Source organism: Cuculus canorus, chromosome 3, assembly GCF_017976375.1.
Source record: "Cuculus canorus isolate bCucCan1 chromosome 3, bCucCan1.pri, whole genome shotgun sequence".
Lineage (NCBI taxonomy): Eukaryota > Metazoa > Chordata > Aves > Cuculiformes > Cuculidae > Cuculus > Cuculus canorus.
Window position 1 is genome coordinate 53,072,220 of NC_071403.1, and position 17,017 is coordinate 53,089,236.

General features: G+C 36.3%; 1 protein-coding gene across 1 annotated transcript in view; it reads right to left on the reverse strand.

Annotated features, from left to right (window-relative positions):
• Positions 1-887: 887 nt before the first annotated feature.
• Positions 888-17,017, reverse strand: part of ADGB (androglobin) — a 106,019-nt gene continuing 89,889 nt past the window's right edge. Inside the window, exons 30-35 of the mRNA XM_054062330.1 lie at positions 10,495-10,682; positions 8,704-8,859; positions 6,209-6,317; positions 4,586-4,688; positions 2,980-3,163; positions 888-1,269 (exon numbers count right to left, since the gene is read on the reverse strand). Of these exons, the coding sequence (XP_053918305.1) occupies positions 1,084-1,269; positions 2,980-3,163; positions 4,586-4,688; positions 6,209-6,317; positions 8,704-8,859; positions 10,495-10,682 (926 nt within the window). The 3' untranslated portion in view covers positions 888-1,083. The remainder of the gene's footprint in view (positions 1,270-2,979; positions 3,164-4,585; positions 4,689-6,208; positions 6,318-8,703; positions 8,860-10,494; positions 10,683-17,017) is intronic.

A 17,017-nucleotide genomic window follows, 5' to 3' on the forward strand; every position in this document is an offset into this window, starting at 1 on the left:
ATATCTGTACACACTATGCTGGCAGTCCAACTTCTCAAGCTGCTACTTGTAACTATGTACACAGAAGGTTCTTTAAGCCATTTAGAACAGCTGTCTCTGGTTTAGAGAGTTTTCACCATTGTAAGAATTTTGACCATTGTCTCTTGAGTACCGAGTGCTAACTAGTGAGTATGAATGCAAGTGGGGTATTGCTTGTGTTTGATAACAATACCAGAAAATACAGGAAATCTATGCTAATGGAAGCAACAGCTTAGAGGAGATATTTTACCTTTCATGTAGAAATCCTGTCACTGCCACTTCATTCACACACTGGTTCTATCCTTAAGAAACATTTTTAAGTTCCAGCTGAAGGTCTAGGAACCAAGGGTCTATTGTAATCACTTTCAACAAAGCCACTGTGGGTAAAACATAGATTAGGAAAGATAAACAAAGAGAGTAATAGAGTTTTAAGGAGTATTCAAGAAGCCTTGAAAGGGGGTGCCGAGTTTGCCACTACAGAGAGTTACTGTGAAATTCAAAAGCCCATAAGAGAATCATGAAAAGGAAAAATATTAATGTAGACGGAAAGCTTCTGAGTGTCTACTGAACCAGGCTTTGGAAAGCCTTCCAAGCCTGCATATGAAATGTGCGGTATGCCATGATTTAATTATTATGAACTCCACAAACTGTCATCCACTTAAGGCACTCATGTTTCTGCCAAGTTAAATGACTTCAAAATTGATAGGTTACATTCAGTTTTTCAACTCTGGTTCGTTCTTGACTGGTTCAATTTTGATTGGAAAAAGAGGATGAAAGATGTTGTGATTTTGCAAGAAGAATCTGAACAGAATATGAATTTTTGTTGCAACATTTTATTCCAGTAAAATGAACAAACATTAGTAGTAGTGAGTACCTTTACGAGAAGCAAAATACTAAACAGTTTGCTAAAAAGAAAAACACTAGATTATTTTTTTCACTAGCAACAAGCAGAGATAAAATGTGATCTAGTTGACAAAAATAGTGGACAATAACAAACATTCTTTCCCAATTTTGCATGTAAACTTTATTTCCAAACTTTTAAAGGCAATTAAATAGTGCAAGCAATTACTTTTTTTTCCCAAAGCCTTTTCCATGCTTTTTCTTTTGTGCGTTTGACTTCTCTTGCTCTGCTTGCAGGGCTGCTTCTTGAGCTGCCATCTCTTCTTGTTTCCTCTGTTCTTCCTCTAGCAACTTACATCTGTAAGCTTCCCGAATGCTGTGAATATGTTCTCGTGATTCATTTAAGGATGCCTAGCAAAAAACAAACAGCAATGCCCCCCAACACATGAATCTTGACTTCATCACAAGCAACTGCATCCTTCCTGTTATGTTCCACTTTGTGGCTTTATACGTACAGGGAGGGCATCTCTCCTTTTCTTTTTACGTGTGTTTCTCATGGTGACATAGATGTATTTCCATGAAGAAGAACAAGTTCATAAAAATCCTTTTTATACTGCTAGCGTAATAAGCTAATTGTGTTAAAGGAGGTTACGGCAACAGACTAGTTACCCATCTGGGTCTATTTCCTATTCAGTTACTGACTTACTTTGTTTTCTTGAACAAGCTCCTTAAAACCTAGTTTTCAAAAATGCTGAAATGGCTTAGGAGCTCTAGTGTTTTAAGAGCTAAGGGAGCCAAAATCACCCTAACCTTCAGCGAAACTTAGGGCAAGTAGGACTTGGAGACTTCTGAAAATTTCTTTTACATTTCCCTCCTGCAAAGCAAGGATACCTGGATATTTTAATATAGATCTCTGTGGTCTCCAGATGAAAAAACTATAAAACTGCCATCAGCACAGTATGCATATTAACAGGTAACTAATTTTAAACTAGTACTGTGAAACATCTTTAATGGACATAGTTTCTACAAAGAGCAAGGAGACCTTATAGCAGCCTTCCAGTATTTAAAGGAGGCCTACAAGAAAAATGGAGAGGGACATTTACAAGGGCATGTAGTGATAGGACTAGCGATAATGGCTTTAAATTGAAAGCGGGTAGATTTAGATTAGATATGAGGAAATTCTTCATTATGAGGGTGGTGAGGCACTGGCACAGGTTGCCCAGAGAAGCTGTGGATGCCCATCCCTGGAGGTGTTCAACACTAGCTTAGCTGGGGCTTTAGGCAACCTGGTCTAGTGGAAGGTCTTAAGGAGATGTTTTCAAGTGATTTCTGTAAATAGGCTGGTTTGATGTAAAATCATTTTTACTGTCTCTTATCCAGTTTTAAGAGCTCTGAAAGGTCATCAGCTGATTGCTAGTGTTTATTGTATCACCTTTGTGTAATAAGATATTTGTTCCTGTTAACACTCAAGGGTTAAGCCAATTTTGTTAAGATATTTGTACCAATTTAATGTGTAATGCATTGGTTGAGTTAATCCTAACAAAGGATCCTACACTAATGCTACCAAATATATTATTTATAGATATGATTTTTAAGGATTAAGAATTCCAATTTTTTGTTTGTTGATATCATGAATATTCCAGGAAAACTGTGTTCTCTAGCTTTACTCTAAGACACATTAGGGGCAACTCACCGTCCTAAGTAAATCAGCTTATTCTTTATTACTTTTCAAAAGGCCCTATACAATTCTCTAAAAAAAAAAAAAAAAAAAAATAGCCAAACCAGAAATGCTTTATTTAATACACATCTGGTCATAGATATCTAATGCTCAATTTCTTCTCACTTTTAACTATCCATTTATGGTGATAGTCTTAAAATAGTATTTTGCAAAGAGTTATCACAAAAATACTATTAATAGCATGTTGAAGATGCTGTATAGTACTATTGTATTCCCTAGAAACTTTAGTGTTAACCTTTGTCCAAGTGAAATTTCAAGTTTGTTCAGTTTCTAATTATTGGTACTGAATACAAATGTCTTGACAATGGCTGATCAAGATATTCATACACGGAGGCTGGGGATATCACAGTAATAGTTACTAGAAAATAATCTTGAAAACCCACCTGCAGTTTCTCATACATTCCAAGTACATTTTGCTTCAATAAAGCTCTGGCATTTTGTTCTTTTTTTCTTTGTTCCAAAGCCAACTCTCGAAGTTTCCTAAAATGGTTGATTTTTTCTGCTTGACATATCTTTTGCTGTTGAATGATAGACTCATTTCTTAGCACAGACTCAGACATTGTTTTTCTGAAGGATAAACAAAAGTATTTGTCTCATTTCAGATACAGTTTTGGGTGGTGTATATTTTGCTTAACACCTATATGCACCTATATCTATTTGGTTTATATACCTCAATGCCACCATCATACGGTTACGTATGATTACATATGGTTAAGGAGTCACTTTTCCTCTGCTTATATATAACCCCAATGAGAAGGTACATTCCTGAGGCCAGATCTTCTTATACTTGAGTGTCTATTTTAAAAATATTTGTAAAATCATGCTCATCTTTGAGCATATGAAAAACTCCTACATGTGACACTTACTTTTAATTTACAAGAAATATCATATTTCCAGAAGTTTTTTATATTAAAATTCAGAATTGAAAAAAATGTTGCATTTTTTTTCCCGTTGCTATAATGGCAACTAAGGGGAGAATATATTTTTATAATTTGACTTACATGACTAAACGTCAAGCAGTTGAAGATAAATGAGATAGTTAAAAGACTCAAGCCTGTGGAAGATACTTTTCTGCATTTTCTACTGTTTTAATGTTATTCATTTCAACATAACACCAGTTTCTCTTCCAATTTAAAATTAAATTTGTGGATTTTTTTCAGCATATTCTAAGGTCTTTTGAAAATCAGTGAGCTGCATAAATACTACATTGAACATCAATGGACTTAAGGATGAACTGGGTTCTAGCTGCAGCACAGCGAACATGCAGGTGCATGTATATTAGCTACACAGTTTTATATCAACACATATAGTAAAGTGTATGGTTCTTTTGAATAAAGAATAATGTTAATATGATTATTTAATCTATTAACTATTAATTTATTTAATAGATTATTTAATCTATTAACTGAATTGCATTTGTTAAGTATATTATTTGAATCTAGCATCGCATCTTGACAAACATGATATACACTTCTTTCGAGATGACCACAGAAGTAAACATATTTGCCTCCACATGGAATTTCTGCAAGTTTTTGTGTCACATTCTAATTACGTACAGTGCAGTGATTCAGCTCCTTTGAAATATATTATATTAAGAAAAGGACATTAATTATAAATGGATGTAGGAAAGCACAGGTTTTAAAACACATCCATGCCAGGAAAAACAAAGCTGAAAACTATGTCTTTATGCCATTTGCACTTCAGCATTCACTACTATATGATTTTTGCATACACAACAGAAAGGACGGATAAAACACAGGACAGGATGTTCACAGAGACTTTAACAAGTGTGGGACAGAACTGTAGCTTACTTCAATGACATGTGAAGGATAAAGTCTGAATTCATATCTGTTATACTGCATCCAACTACAGACAGGATGCAAGTGCATAAAAATATATGACATTTACTGAATCCTATATATGAAAATACTTAGCCAGTCTTTCATTTTCAGGTTTCACTGGGACTTAATTGTTTTTGCTGCAGTTTACCTCATGTAAGGACTAAGGTCTATAGGCTCCCATTTTTTTTGCTGTGTTTGTAAGCTTGAGTCAATATCCACTTGTGTTGCTTTCTTTCCTGTGGTAAGAGAATCTACAACAAAACAGATTAAACAGGTTACTCAAATATGTAAGAAGACTTCATCTAAATTCTTGTATGGGCTCAGCAAAATATATTATTAAATGAATATGAGTTGGAGAGGATATATTTCTGCCTTTTTATTTCAAGCACTCATGACAGAATCAAAGATTCTGTGAAAAACCTGCGTATTCTGTAGTAAAATGAATATATCGGTTTTAGCTAAATCCACAGTACTCAAGGAGGTTTATGAATCTAAGAAAGAATATTGTAATTAAAGTGCCTAAAGAACAGAAGAACAATTTCTAATCAGCAAGAAATCACATTTTTTTTTTAGGAAAAAAATCAAGAAAAATCTGATTTAAATCTGTAGTTTAAAAAAAAAAAATCACTTTTGAACAGAGATTTAGCTTGGAAAATACCAGTCAAAAGAAAGAAGGTCTGGTGACAACTTAAAATTGTCATTCTGAAGTCTTGGAATTTTTTAACCACGTGGTTGTAACCATGTTATTCTTTAATGTAGCATTCTGACAATACAATGACATATTAAGCATGTCACTGTGCTGAGCTGCACTGTGATTATTCCAATTCTTCCTTCTTTCAGTTTACCTGGATGTGCTGAAAATGCCTATGAAATTTGATGAGATTTAACGATGCCTGCAGTAGTCTCCTTAAAAACTCTCTTATTAAACTACTGTAGTAGTAATAACTTGAAACACTTAAAAAATATTGTCCCAGACATAGATAATGGAATTGAGTATACCCTCAGCAAGTTTGCCAATGACACCAAGCTATGTGGTGCGGTCGACATGCTGGAGGGAAGGGATGCCATCCAGAGGGACCTTGACAGGCTTGAAAGCTGGGCCTGTGTGAACCTCATGAAACTCAACAAGGCCAAGTGCAAGGTCCTGCATATGGGTTGGGGCAACCCCCAGCACAAATACAGGCTGGGAGGAGAATGGATTGTGAGCAGCCCTGAAGCGAAGGATTTATGGAAGGTGACAGGAAGCTGATGCTACTCTGCACTTTTTCACACCTCACTTCCAGAGCACCTTCCATGAATAGTTTCGATGAATATTAACATAAAGGAAATGCACATTAGAAGTACTAGTGTCTTACTGACATGTATTTCAGCTGGTAAACAATTTCTCACTATTTCTGCACTGATAACCTCTGGTAACAAACTTGGAATTGAGGGAATAGGTAGTTTCCACAAAAATTCCTCAAATTTCAGGTTAATTTTGGGGTTAGAATTCTAATACAGAAGGACTGCCTGAAGTTTTAAGGGTAACTTGGCAGCTTTCAAGAGCCATGAGACTGTGTATCTGTGTCTGAAAATGGAACAGTGCAACAATTAAAACAAAGAGAAGATAGAGAAGAAAGATACTAAGTGTACCATTGTGTAGTTGGACACCTTTATTGGTGCTGTCCTATCCATTTACTAGGAGCATTTAATACAGAAGTCTTTTTTAAGGAGCTCAACATGATGAACAGGATGACCTGAAGACGTGCTTGACAGGAAGTTATACCCTTACCTCTTTCTTCTGAACTAGGTGTTACACTAGCGGTCTCAGTCCCAGCTATGGGCTCCTCTGAAACTCTTACAGCATACTTATTAATAAATCGCATGCGTTCCTGAAAAGCCTAGAAATCAAAGATTTAATCCAGATAAGAAAACTTCTACTGCATACTTTAAATCCCAAAGAATTTTCAAAAGTAGGAATCAGTAAATGGTCAATAAGACAGCAAGTCTTCAAATCCAGTGCATGTGAGATATGATGCTGCTTCGTATTACTGGTGAGTATGTTTCACTTTTTGATCTATGAAAACATTCCCTCTAACAACAGGACTGCCATTAGTGAGTCACTGGGGAGAAACAGAGATAAACATAAAAGTATAGCATTTCATGTCATATTCAAGCCATCTTTCCAATAGATTTTTTTTTCTGAAATAATAACCTGTCAACATTAAACATACAATTTTTCTAATAACATTTTGGAAACTTTATTTGTTTTGTTTTAATGTGTTTTGTAGAGGAGAAATAAATTAGCATTAGTAGTTAAAGTTCATCTTTAATTTCTATGAAGTGTATCTTGAGTATCTGAATAAGAACAAGTACGTAAATCTTTACAAGATGTTAGTTCAGTAAAATGAAAAGTAGGCAGTACACTTTGCAATGGTTTCACTCCACTCAATGCATACTAGTTATATTTAGTACATATCCCAAATAAGAAAACAATGCTTTCAATAACAAACCTAACACCAGAGTGTAGTATGCAGCTCTGCCTGGGGCTGGAATGAGACAAGATGCTAGGGTTCCCAATGAATGAGTCCTGAGACATTGAATACTTACACTAAAGACAATGAAACACTGATCTCTGGGCAGTTTAAAATAATGTTTGGATTTCCAGAAAAAAAATAAAACCCTTAAAAGGAAGGTTCCCTCTTAGCTGAATGTAATGCTCAGAATACGTTCAGCTACTGCACCTCCTTAGGGAAATATCACTTTCTCGTAGAAGCTCCTATAGCCTGGTGATTTACACTTCCTTCGGAGAAATGGAAACTATGGGTGCAAACCCATTCAGACTCAATTACCTGTGATGCCAAAACCAGACATCACCACTTCTACCTGTCTTTTCAGAAGGTGACTTTGGCTCACTGGGCTTTCTCTTATGGGCTCAGATTGCCAGAATGGACAGAAAAGGCAAAAGTCAGCCTGGAGTCAGGCACCTAATTCCCAAAGTCAGTGGGCATGTCTGACTCTGGAACACTGGGGCAGCGTGATCAGGAGGAAAGAAGAAGGGAAGCTACTTAGTCTGGATAGAAGACCCCCAATTTAGATCTCTCTTTTTTTTTTTTTTTTAGTGTATTAAATGCAGATGCTGCAATTTTCTTAACAATAGCTCTTTTACAAAAATGTCACAGACCTAGGGGGCTTTTAAAAAGGGACCCTTTAGCTGTAATTTAGTTGTTTTTTTGATCAAAAAGGCAATGGTGATAGAACCAGCATTCTGGAGACTCTACACATCAAAAGGGTGTCCAGCTAATGTCCAGCTAATCTTTAGGAGGCTGTACTTGCAGTTTCAGTCTCAGCACAGCAAATCAAAGCTGCAGAGTAATACATCTCTCCTTAGATCAGAATTTAATATAGTAGTGTCAGAAAAAAACTGAGCTTTGGATACACTGAAGAGAACTGAGAAAATCTTAAAGTATAACTGCGAAGATCCCTGTCTGAGGTTCATTTCTGAAAGGTAATGTGAAAAATGCAAAATGCTTCTGAGCTGGGGTTTCTGGCTGAGTATCCTGCAATGGTCAGTGGTGGTAGTGGCGACTCTCATATAAGGTTAGAGACTGCACTTTCTTCTTTTCCTTTTTTTTTTTGTAATGACATTTCCAATTCTGAATCAGCAGTGTAACTTTTTGCTTTGCTAGAAAAAACTTGTATTATTTCTCCATCTTAAGCATATGTCATGTAAAAAGAGCCCAGCTGCAGCTGAAATCTGAATTAGTATTGCTTCTCCAAAATAGTGAATTCATACAGGCAGTGTGTACAGGTTCATGGGCAACCTGCAACTCAGAATGAATTTGGGAACCCTGACTACAGCGCACAATTTGAGTGACGATATGGCCAGGCGCCAGTTCTTCAAGAGAAATCTTTGTGGCATGTTTATAACAATATATTTCTCACTAAAATCTATGCTAAACAATAAACTTGTCACAAGTAGCAGCTTTGCAGCTGTATAGAGGTAGTGAACGTTCTAAGGAGAAACTTTTCTCCATTTTGTAAAGTAGAATCTAAAGTCTTAGTGATCTACAGAAGTCTAAAGCAGATGATCTAGATTCCAGCCCAGAATACATGCACATAATCACTTGATTCTTTAATCTAGGTAAACTTTCCTGTTTTCCACAGAGTGCTGAAGAGGATAGTCGTATGAAGTCAGGTCTCTGTTGTGGCAACTGCTCTACCATCACAGCAGCTGCTGGAACCTGTGAAGAAACATTGCTTCAAAGATTGCACTCTGATTATTACCTTGATAGCTCTTCCTGGCTCTGCAGACTCCCATGCTTGTTTCATGGCTTTGATCTCATCTACTCGCTGGGTGTCTTTCTTCACCTCCAGAGTGTCTGCCTCTCTCTGTTCACTCACTAGACGTAAAGTCCAGTATGGCTTGTCTGAAGGAGCTTGCTGAAAGCAAAGTATTGTAAATGTAATGTATTCATTGGTATACATCTACTACTGCTATTTAGGATGCAGTTGTTTCAGTATCCAGGCAAATTTCCTCACTGATATATATTATACATCAATGGATTTTGACGTGCATTACTACCTAAACAGTAGCTGAAAAAGGAAAGGAGAATGACTTTGCAGTGTCTAGAAACTCTTTGAGACATTTTGCTTCACATTCCCAGTTCTTCTGAACATTCTGTCTAAACAAAAGAATTTTGCAGAATTTTTCATGCCAAGCTTTTTTCCTTTCCTTCCCTCCTTTGCTTTCCTTCCCTTCCTTCCGCTAGCATTTTTACTAGAAGTCTTACTATATTTAATGGGACTTTTTGTGTAGAAATACATCTTGCTCTGTCTTATGAGGGATCAGGTTCTTTCCGATCGCTTCCCACACTCTCTAAACCACCTCAACACATGGCTTCCCCAGAACTGTAGGGTGCAAGTAGTGCCTGAAATGTAGGAGACTATTCTGATGTCTGATGGAGAATGAGATATTGTCCTGCATAAAGTTCTGGAAACTGTAACATCTACAGAAGCTTTAAGCCCAAGATTTAGAAGCAGAGATAGGAGTTCAGCTTGTATTTGAGACTAATGGTGGGGCATCTTCTTTATCTTCAAGTGGTCTCATCTCAAAACCTGCATCTATTTTAGTGGTTGGTTGAAGAACTCCCAAGAACTATCACCCCTGCATCCCTCTTCTAGAGCTGAAGGCAGAAATCTGACACAGCCTGAAGCTGCATTGCATTTCTATGGCCAACAATCTCAACTGCAGCCATACAGACTACTCTGAAAGAAGGGTTAAATCACTGTTCTGGGACTCTATAATTAGGTGTGGATATAAATCATAGGGAAGTTTGCTGTGCAGCGAGTATAGTCAACAATTCATTAAAAATTTCTTCATGAAAAAAATCTATGGAGATGCCCTCTCCTTGAACTACCTGCCATGAGGCAGCAAAATTCCCAGCAAAAGCAATACTGTTAAACGAGAAGCTGTCAGTTTCTTGTTTGCCTTCCATTAATCTGTTTGCAATCTATAAAGTCAATTATTCCTTTTAAGGCATTCAGGCTGGCAGTAGCCTTTTGGTCAACCACAGAACACAGATTATCTCAGCACAGATGAGAAAGATTTGCAAGTAGGCAAGTTGGTACCAATTTTTCTGCCACTGTAAGTCTGCAAGCTAAAGACAATTGTGACATATAAGACAGGACTATAGGAGGAAGACCTATTTCATCTCCCTGGGAACCCAGGAAAACCACTACAATGAGGGACTAGTGGGACATGAATATGGTGAATTCATGGAATCCAATAAACCTTCAGCAGAGGCAAAAATTGGACCAACAAAAGGAACAACCAGAAGTTGCTTTATACATAAAGAAATAAATGAGCATTACATCTCTAAATGAAGGATGGATAAATTTTACACGTGTAATTTGATCTCTCGGTGTAAAGCTAAAAAGGTGGCAAAGCAGGGTATAGGGAAACACACCTGATACACTAGAACTGCTTAGCAGGACTGATCTGCAGACCTGAAAATACCTTTACACTCAGTACAATGATGGCACATTCAACATTCCAGTTTTTGGCTTTGTTCTCACCTGAGATTCAAGTCGAGCTGCAAACGGTACAAATGATCCACTTTCTTTATTGGACTTCTCTTTTTCTGTCTTCTCAGATGCTTTATCTTTTGATTTTCTCGTTGGTTTAGGAATACTTGCAGACTTTCGTCTTTCAGAATGATTGGGCATTGCGGAAAAGTTGTGCTTGTTGTGCTTCACTCCATGTACTATTCAGATGTAGTTAATAATGCATGATGAATTAGAGGATGCCGTTGTCATCCATAAATATATTTCCAATAAAGTAGCCAGGGTGGAATGACAACCATATAGAGAGACAAAGAAAAGTCAGTTTGAAAAAAACTTGAAAGCTGACACTTTCAAGTACTACATTAAGATTTATTGTTGGACCAAGAAAGAATCTGAGGACAAAACAACTTTTCAAAACAGACTTACAAGTGAATTGTGACAGCCTTATCTGTCCTAACAGCACTTTAGCCAGGGCTTCACTGTGATTTTGACATGGTCCCTGCACATTAGCCACTGAATTGTTGCCTTGTGTATGGATCAATCCAAAGATTGCAATGTACAGAATCACAGTCTGAATCTTAATTCTCTACTATAGTGTCATACAACCTCTGTCAGTGTTTTGTACCAGGGAGGTGAAAAGCTCAAAGTAGGTACAGTCAGTGTTCTCACTGCCTCACAACCTTGTAAGCCTAAAAGTGTGAAGAGCAGAAGGGAAGATACACTCCACCAAAAAATGCAAGGAAGGTAAGATAAAGAAATATATTTGGGATTTGATGCGTATGTAAGAAATTCAAAATTATAATTCTCAAAACTATCTGAGAACATTTTGGATTAATTATTTTATAAGTACACATATATGCTATATTTATGTTTGAATTTAAGATACTGAGAATTGACATTTGTAACATTAATCTTGCACTGTTTAATTGGTGGGAGCTGTTAACAAGACTTTTTGCATGCCTTATTCTTTTTAAAATAAATAAATAAAGCCTGTAATAGCATATAGCTTTAATAGCATAAGGAACATAACAACTGAAACAACCTAGAATGGACCTACAACACTTTGAGAAAGATTAACAATCTGAGTCTGAAATCTCTGTTTCCCCACCCTCATACTGCTTGAAACATTTAAACAAATGCTGAAATACTATTTTTAGTCAATACAATAAACCATGTGATTTCTCTTAGAAAAAAAAAGGAAATGAGTGACTGTTTTACAATTTGACAATAATAGCAAGGTACCTTTCACTTAAGACTATGTTTTTCTAATGTGTTTCCACTGAGGACAAGTCACTGTGCTACACAATTTGATCCAAAGACCACTGAAGATATTCCATGGCCTGTAATGAGCTTTGGCTCAGATCTGCAATTACATGGTTTATTCCATGGTTTATTCCATGAGGTTATATGGGTATATAAAATTGTAAATATTAAATATATAGAAGCATATTTATAATGCACATATAACTACATATACAAAAATATATTTTATATACATGTGTATTACATCATACATTATACATGCATTTCTGTATGAATTGTATTATTCTTTTCCTCTCATGCTGCTTAAATAACATACAATTGCACTGAAGTGCTAAGTTTAAATTGATTCAGTGCTACCAAACCATACATTAAAGAATGAAAGCAAAAATTAAAGTGGTCTCCACAAATATTGAAGATAATAAAGCAACACCAGAGGAAATCCAAATATAAAATAAATACTGATGACATTATTTAATTTATAATATCATTACGTAAATGGCTTTCCGTTTAATTTCACATTATCATAACATATTAGCACCATAAATAAAGCTGGTGTACATGCATTATTCAGTGCACTATTAATTTTTAAATATAAATTATTTATTATTTATACAAACCCTCAAAAGGCATTCAACGTTATTAGCTAAATTATATCAGACAAAGGCTTTCTATGTCATGCGATATCACAAGCTTTGTCTAGCTTCTATAAATATTTTACAACTCAGAATTTTAACATTTCTATGCTCTGGACTTAACTGCATACACTAAGAAGCTAGTAAATAACAGACAAGCATAAGGAATGACAGGGCTAAAATGAGGTATCCTGCTTTAACACTAGATATGAAGGCCTAGGGCAGGATTCTGTTGAGCTCCCTTAGCTAACAGTATGCTGCAATATTCAGGTTGCCCCAGCCTTCCTCCCTCCCTCAGCGCAGCAATCAGTTTCCCTAGTTTTGGGATCATGCTCCAGACACTCCAAAAGTCACTGTCTGCAATTTGGCACTATAGCATGCAGCCACTTTGACTCTAAGGGAGATGCAAGTAGTTCCTCGAGGCTTTTCCAAGGACAAAGAGCCAAGGAAATGGCTTGTAGAGGATGCCATAGGAAGAAAGGCAGGGAGATGACACAGAAAGAAAATAAGCCATTTAAGCTCACAGCTTATGCATCAATCATCACAAACTCTCAATGACAGTTATTGTAAATGTATGGCACCAAGAAAAGCTTAGGCATCACACCAATTGACAGTGATGACAAACAGCTGATAGCAACTCTTAAAATTAGCTTCTCTACCACCTTTCAATTATTTACTCAGAGATTCATTTAGTTTAATGCCAGAAGGGACCCTAGTGATCATCCAGTCTGATGTCTTGTCTATGACAAGCTAAATAATTTAACAAAATTATTCCTATCTGAAACTCATAACTTCACATTGAGATACAACAATTCTCTTTTTTAGGCAAGATAGACAGCTACTCCTGACTTATGAAATTCAAATCACAGAGAATACATCTTATTCATAGGTAAAATACAGAGGAATCTTTTGAAAATTTCTTTGAGGAGATACCACGCTCCCACTATCTAAAATAGGCTCTAAGCATTTAGTGGCATTATCCAGTAGCCGGCAGAAATGACTGATACTTGTCCCATGACAGACTTTCACATTTGGTTAGCAAATGACCAAGAAATTCAGATATTGCTTTTCCTGTCTCTGACTGGAGCCTCAGAAGGATTCTTGACAGACAGCAATGTCAAGAATCTTTCCAAAGTTGGGCTCATCTAGGCAGAAAAAAGTGTAGTAAAAGGCACCAGGATAGGAGTAAACCACTGATATGGTTGCATAGATTAGAGGGCTACAAGTTTTTAAACTCTAGCACCATCTTGTATCCTCAGTGATCTATTTTTTTCACTGCACACCGGGCAAGTGGTTAATGACTATGGACAGGCAAGGTGGGAAAGAGATAAAAAGAAGGCGAACTGAACATCCTGTTAAAAATCTCGTGAAATCCTGCCCTTGTCATACGCCAACAAATTCTGCATTGGGAAGAGAAAACCTGTGGAGGAACTTTCCCAGTTCTGGAGTATAAAAGGAAATTTCTAAAGGAAAAGGCCTTTCCTGCCTTTTCAAACCTACCCCTACTACCTGAGTTGGGTGCCCTATCTACCTCTGCTTTCTGAGTTGGACAGACAGCCTTCTCTCACCAACAGCTTATACTCCTGAGGTAACTTAAGGCAATATATAAAATAAATGTTGCAGTCAGCATTCAGTGTACGCTGATGATTCAACTCTGGGTTGTGACAGCTGCACAAGAAAACTTCTAATCTTACTAAATGAGAAGTAAAACCAAAGAACACAAAAAAACATAGCTGAAAATCATATGTACAAAATGAATCTTAAAATAATTTTGCTCGCACAGGCAAGCAACTTAAAATGGTAATAGCAGTTGCAAGATTGCCTGCTATTTTTCCCCCTTTTACACAAGAATTATGACCCAGACCTTACTTTTTTTTTTTTTAACTATTTTTTCCATTGAAGTCTTGTCCCATTAACAGTTCCAGATGGAAAGGGAAAAAGAATAAAGAGAGAGGAAAAAATGTCGACTGTATAAATAATATACTAACTGGCACTTACTAATTTCTGTGTACTTGGGTTTTCTGGTTAATGCCTTTTTAATGTTTTGTTTGTGCAATGTGCTCTTTAATAAAACATTTAATGAGATTTCATATGTAATAAATACAACTAGACGTTAGTCATGAAATAACTTTTGCTAACACAGTTCTTTTTGCAAGTACTGCCACACTGCAATATTTAGGATTTTGAAGAAAGAAAAGAACAAGCATCAACAAATACAATGTACAAAATTATCATAGCATCTCTATGTCAGAGAATTTACTTTCCTCAAAAATGTTCTTAATAAATATTTATAATATAGGTGAATATTGGTAGAATAATAGTCTTCATTTAAAGGGAGACTAGTATAAAGTACTTTAGCAAATGCTAATGCAAAGCGGAGCCGTGCTTTTCGCATGATAAATTAGCTTTATTACAAAACTAACTCCAGATGGCACTGTTGCCTTACAGGAAAAAGTGATACCTCAAATGGTGAAAATTTGCTGCAGGAATTCTCCACCTGGCTCACTGCAGCTTTCTTAAAAATCACATGGTGAGAGGATGCCTTTTGGATTACACACCAACACTGCCTGCACATGAATTGCAAGTTTGACAATTGGTGCTGGCAGATTTAAATGGTAAAGCTCAGTTTTCAAATTGCTTTAAGACTAGTTCACAATCAGAAAAGGATTCAGAGATTAAACAGATTTTTTTTTTTTCCAAAATGCTTACCTATAGTAAGCACTCCAGATAAATATTGGTGTTAATAGTGGTACACAAAATAAATGCTAAGTAGTAAATACAGTTAGTGCTGGTGTTTAAACATTATGATATACATTGGTTTTAAACTCTGTCGGTAGCCAATGCAGTCTGTTGTTATCCTTGTATAAACAGAAACACCATTTAATATGAACTGTGAAATGGCTTTGGGTTATTTAGAAAGGCAGCAATTATGAGAGAAAATCACACAGAAATCACAACATTTTAAAAGAATCCTAAGTGAAAAGTGCTTGTTATTACTGACTGTGGCTTGAGTCTGGTTGACTGCAAATGACCCAAAGCATCAGTTAACACGGAGAAGGGAAGCTTTGAACTACAATACTGCTAACCTTGAACTAAATATGAGGATGCTTATGACATTGGCAAGCATCAGTAATAACAGCTGTGAACTGTTGAACTAGTGAATAAAATTCAGAGATTGTGACCTCCTTTGACCTGAAGTTTCACAGAGATAGTGATAGCTTTATAAAGGATTGGTGTGTTCTGAGTGCAGCCAACTCAGAAGGATGAGAAAATATAATAGGATGTCTACCGTAAGAAGCAGTGTATCATTACAGAGAAAACAAAGAGAATAAATGGAGTCATATAGGAAGAAAAGATGATTTTGTGAAAACACAACAAAGTAAAAGCAAGTGAAATCACCACCAAAAATGCTCTATACAGGCCTGTAAGGCTACATGACACAGCTCCTCATATATTACTAAAACTGACTAAGGACTATAGTAAATTAACAAGATACTTCTTTTAAAGTTCTGTAACACTAGCTGAAAAAAAGAGTGCAAAATCTCAAAAGGTGAACTGAAAACCAAGAAATTAAGTAGTATATATTAGCAATTACTGCTGATGAATCTAACATCAGAAATTTTAGAAGAAATAAAAAAAAAAAAAAAATACTAGGCATTTAAAAAGAAATATGTAACCAGGGTAAGAAGTGAGAAATATTATTAATAAATAAAGATCAAATCTTCCAAAGAAAATTTAAGGGTATAAACAACTGTTTATATATGCAGGATAATGCAAATAATTTCTCCTGACCTCATGTTTTAAAAATTGAGGTATAAAACTTTAATATTCATTACATAGGAAATTTACTGAATGGTGTAAAGTAATATATTAGGTTCTGCAGGAATCTAAGGGTGAGAGTAGAGGAGAATCAGCTACATGTGTACATGTACGGGTGTGTGTGATGGTCTCTACGCACAGCTGGGGTAAGGCTGTAGCCTCAGGAGCTCATAGTGGATCCAAGGCCCAGCCACTGGGTAGACCAGGTGTCTAAGTCCAGCTGCTGGCAGGATCCACTATATATATATATTAATATATTCTCTCTAGTGGACTTCCATTCTGTCCAGACAGAGAGGGAAGCAGGATGAGGCCATTTTTGCTCTCTGTGTTTGTGTGAGTGCTCTGAGTGTCTCTCTGTGATCTCTATGGCTGGCAATATATATCAATATATATACATTTAAGCGTAGCGTGTATGTGTGTTCTGTGTGTGCCTGCTGGGACTACAACTTCAACCTCATTAATGGTTGAACCTGGGGACATAAAGCGGCAGCATTCTTGCCTCTCTCAGGCTGTTGGATCCAGCATGATAAATGTTCTATCGTATTAAGATGTAAATCATTTTGTGTCAGTCCTAGTGGTAAAGGGGGAAGCAAATATGAGACATTTATCTAATTTCTAGGATACTGACTAGAATTCTAATGTCTTTACTGCTTTTAATAGGTGTTGGGCTTTTTTTTTTTTTTCCTTTCTTTTTTTTTCTGTCCCTTAATAAAAAACCCCAAATTCTGTAATTCCTCTGCCCCCTGCCTGGCTGAAATAGACAACCTGTCCTTGGGACCTTTCCTAGTCTTGCCTGCTGCCTAAATTCTTTTCCTAGAAGC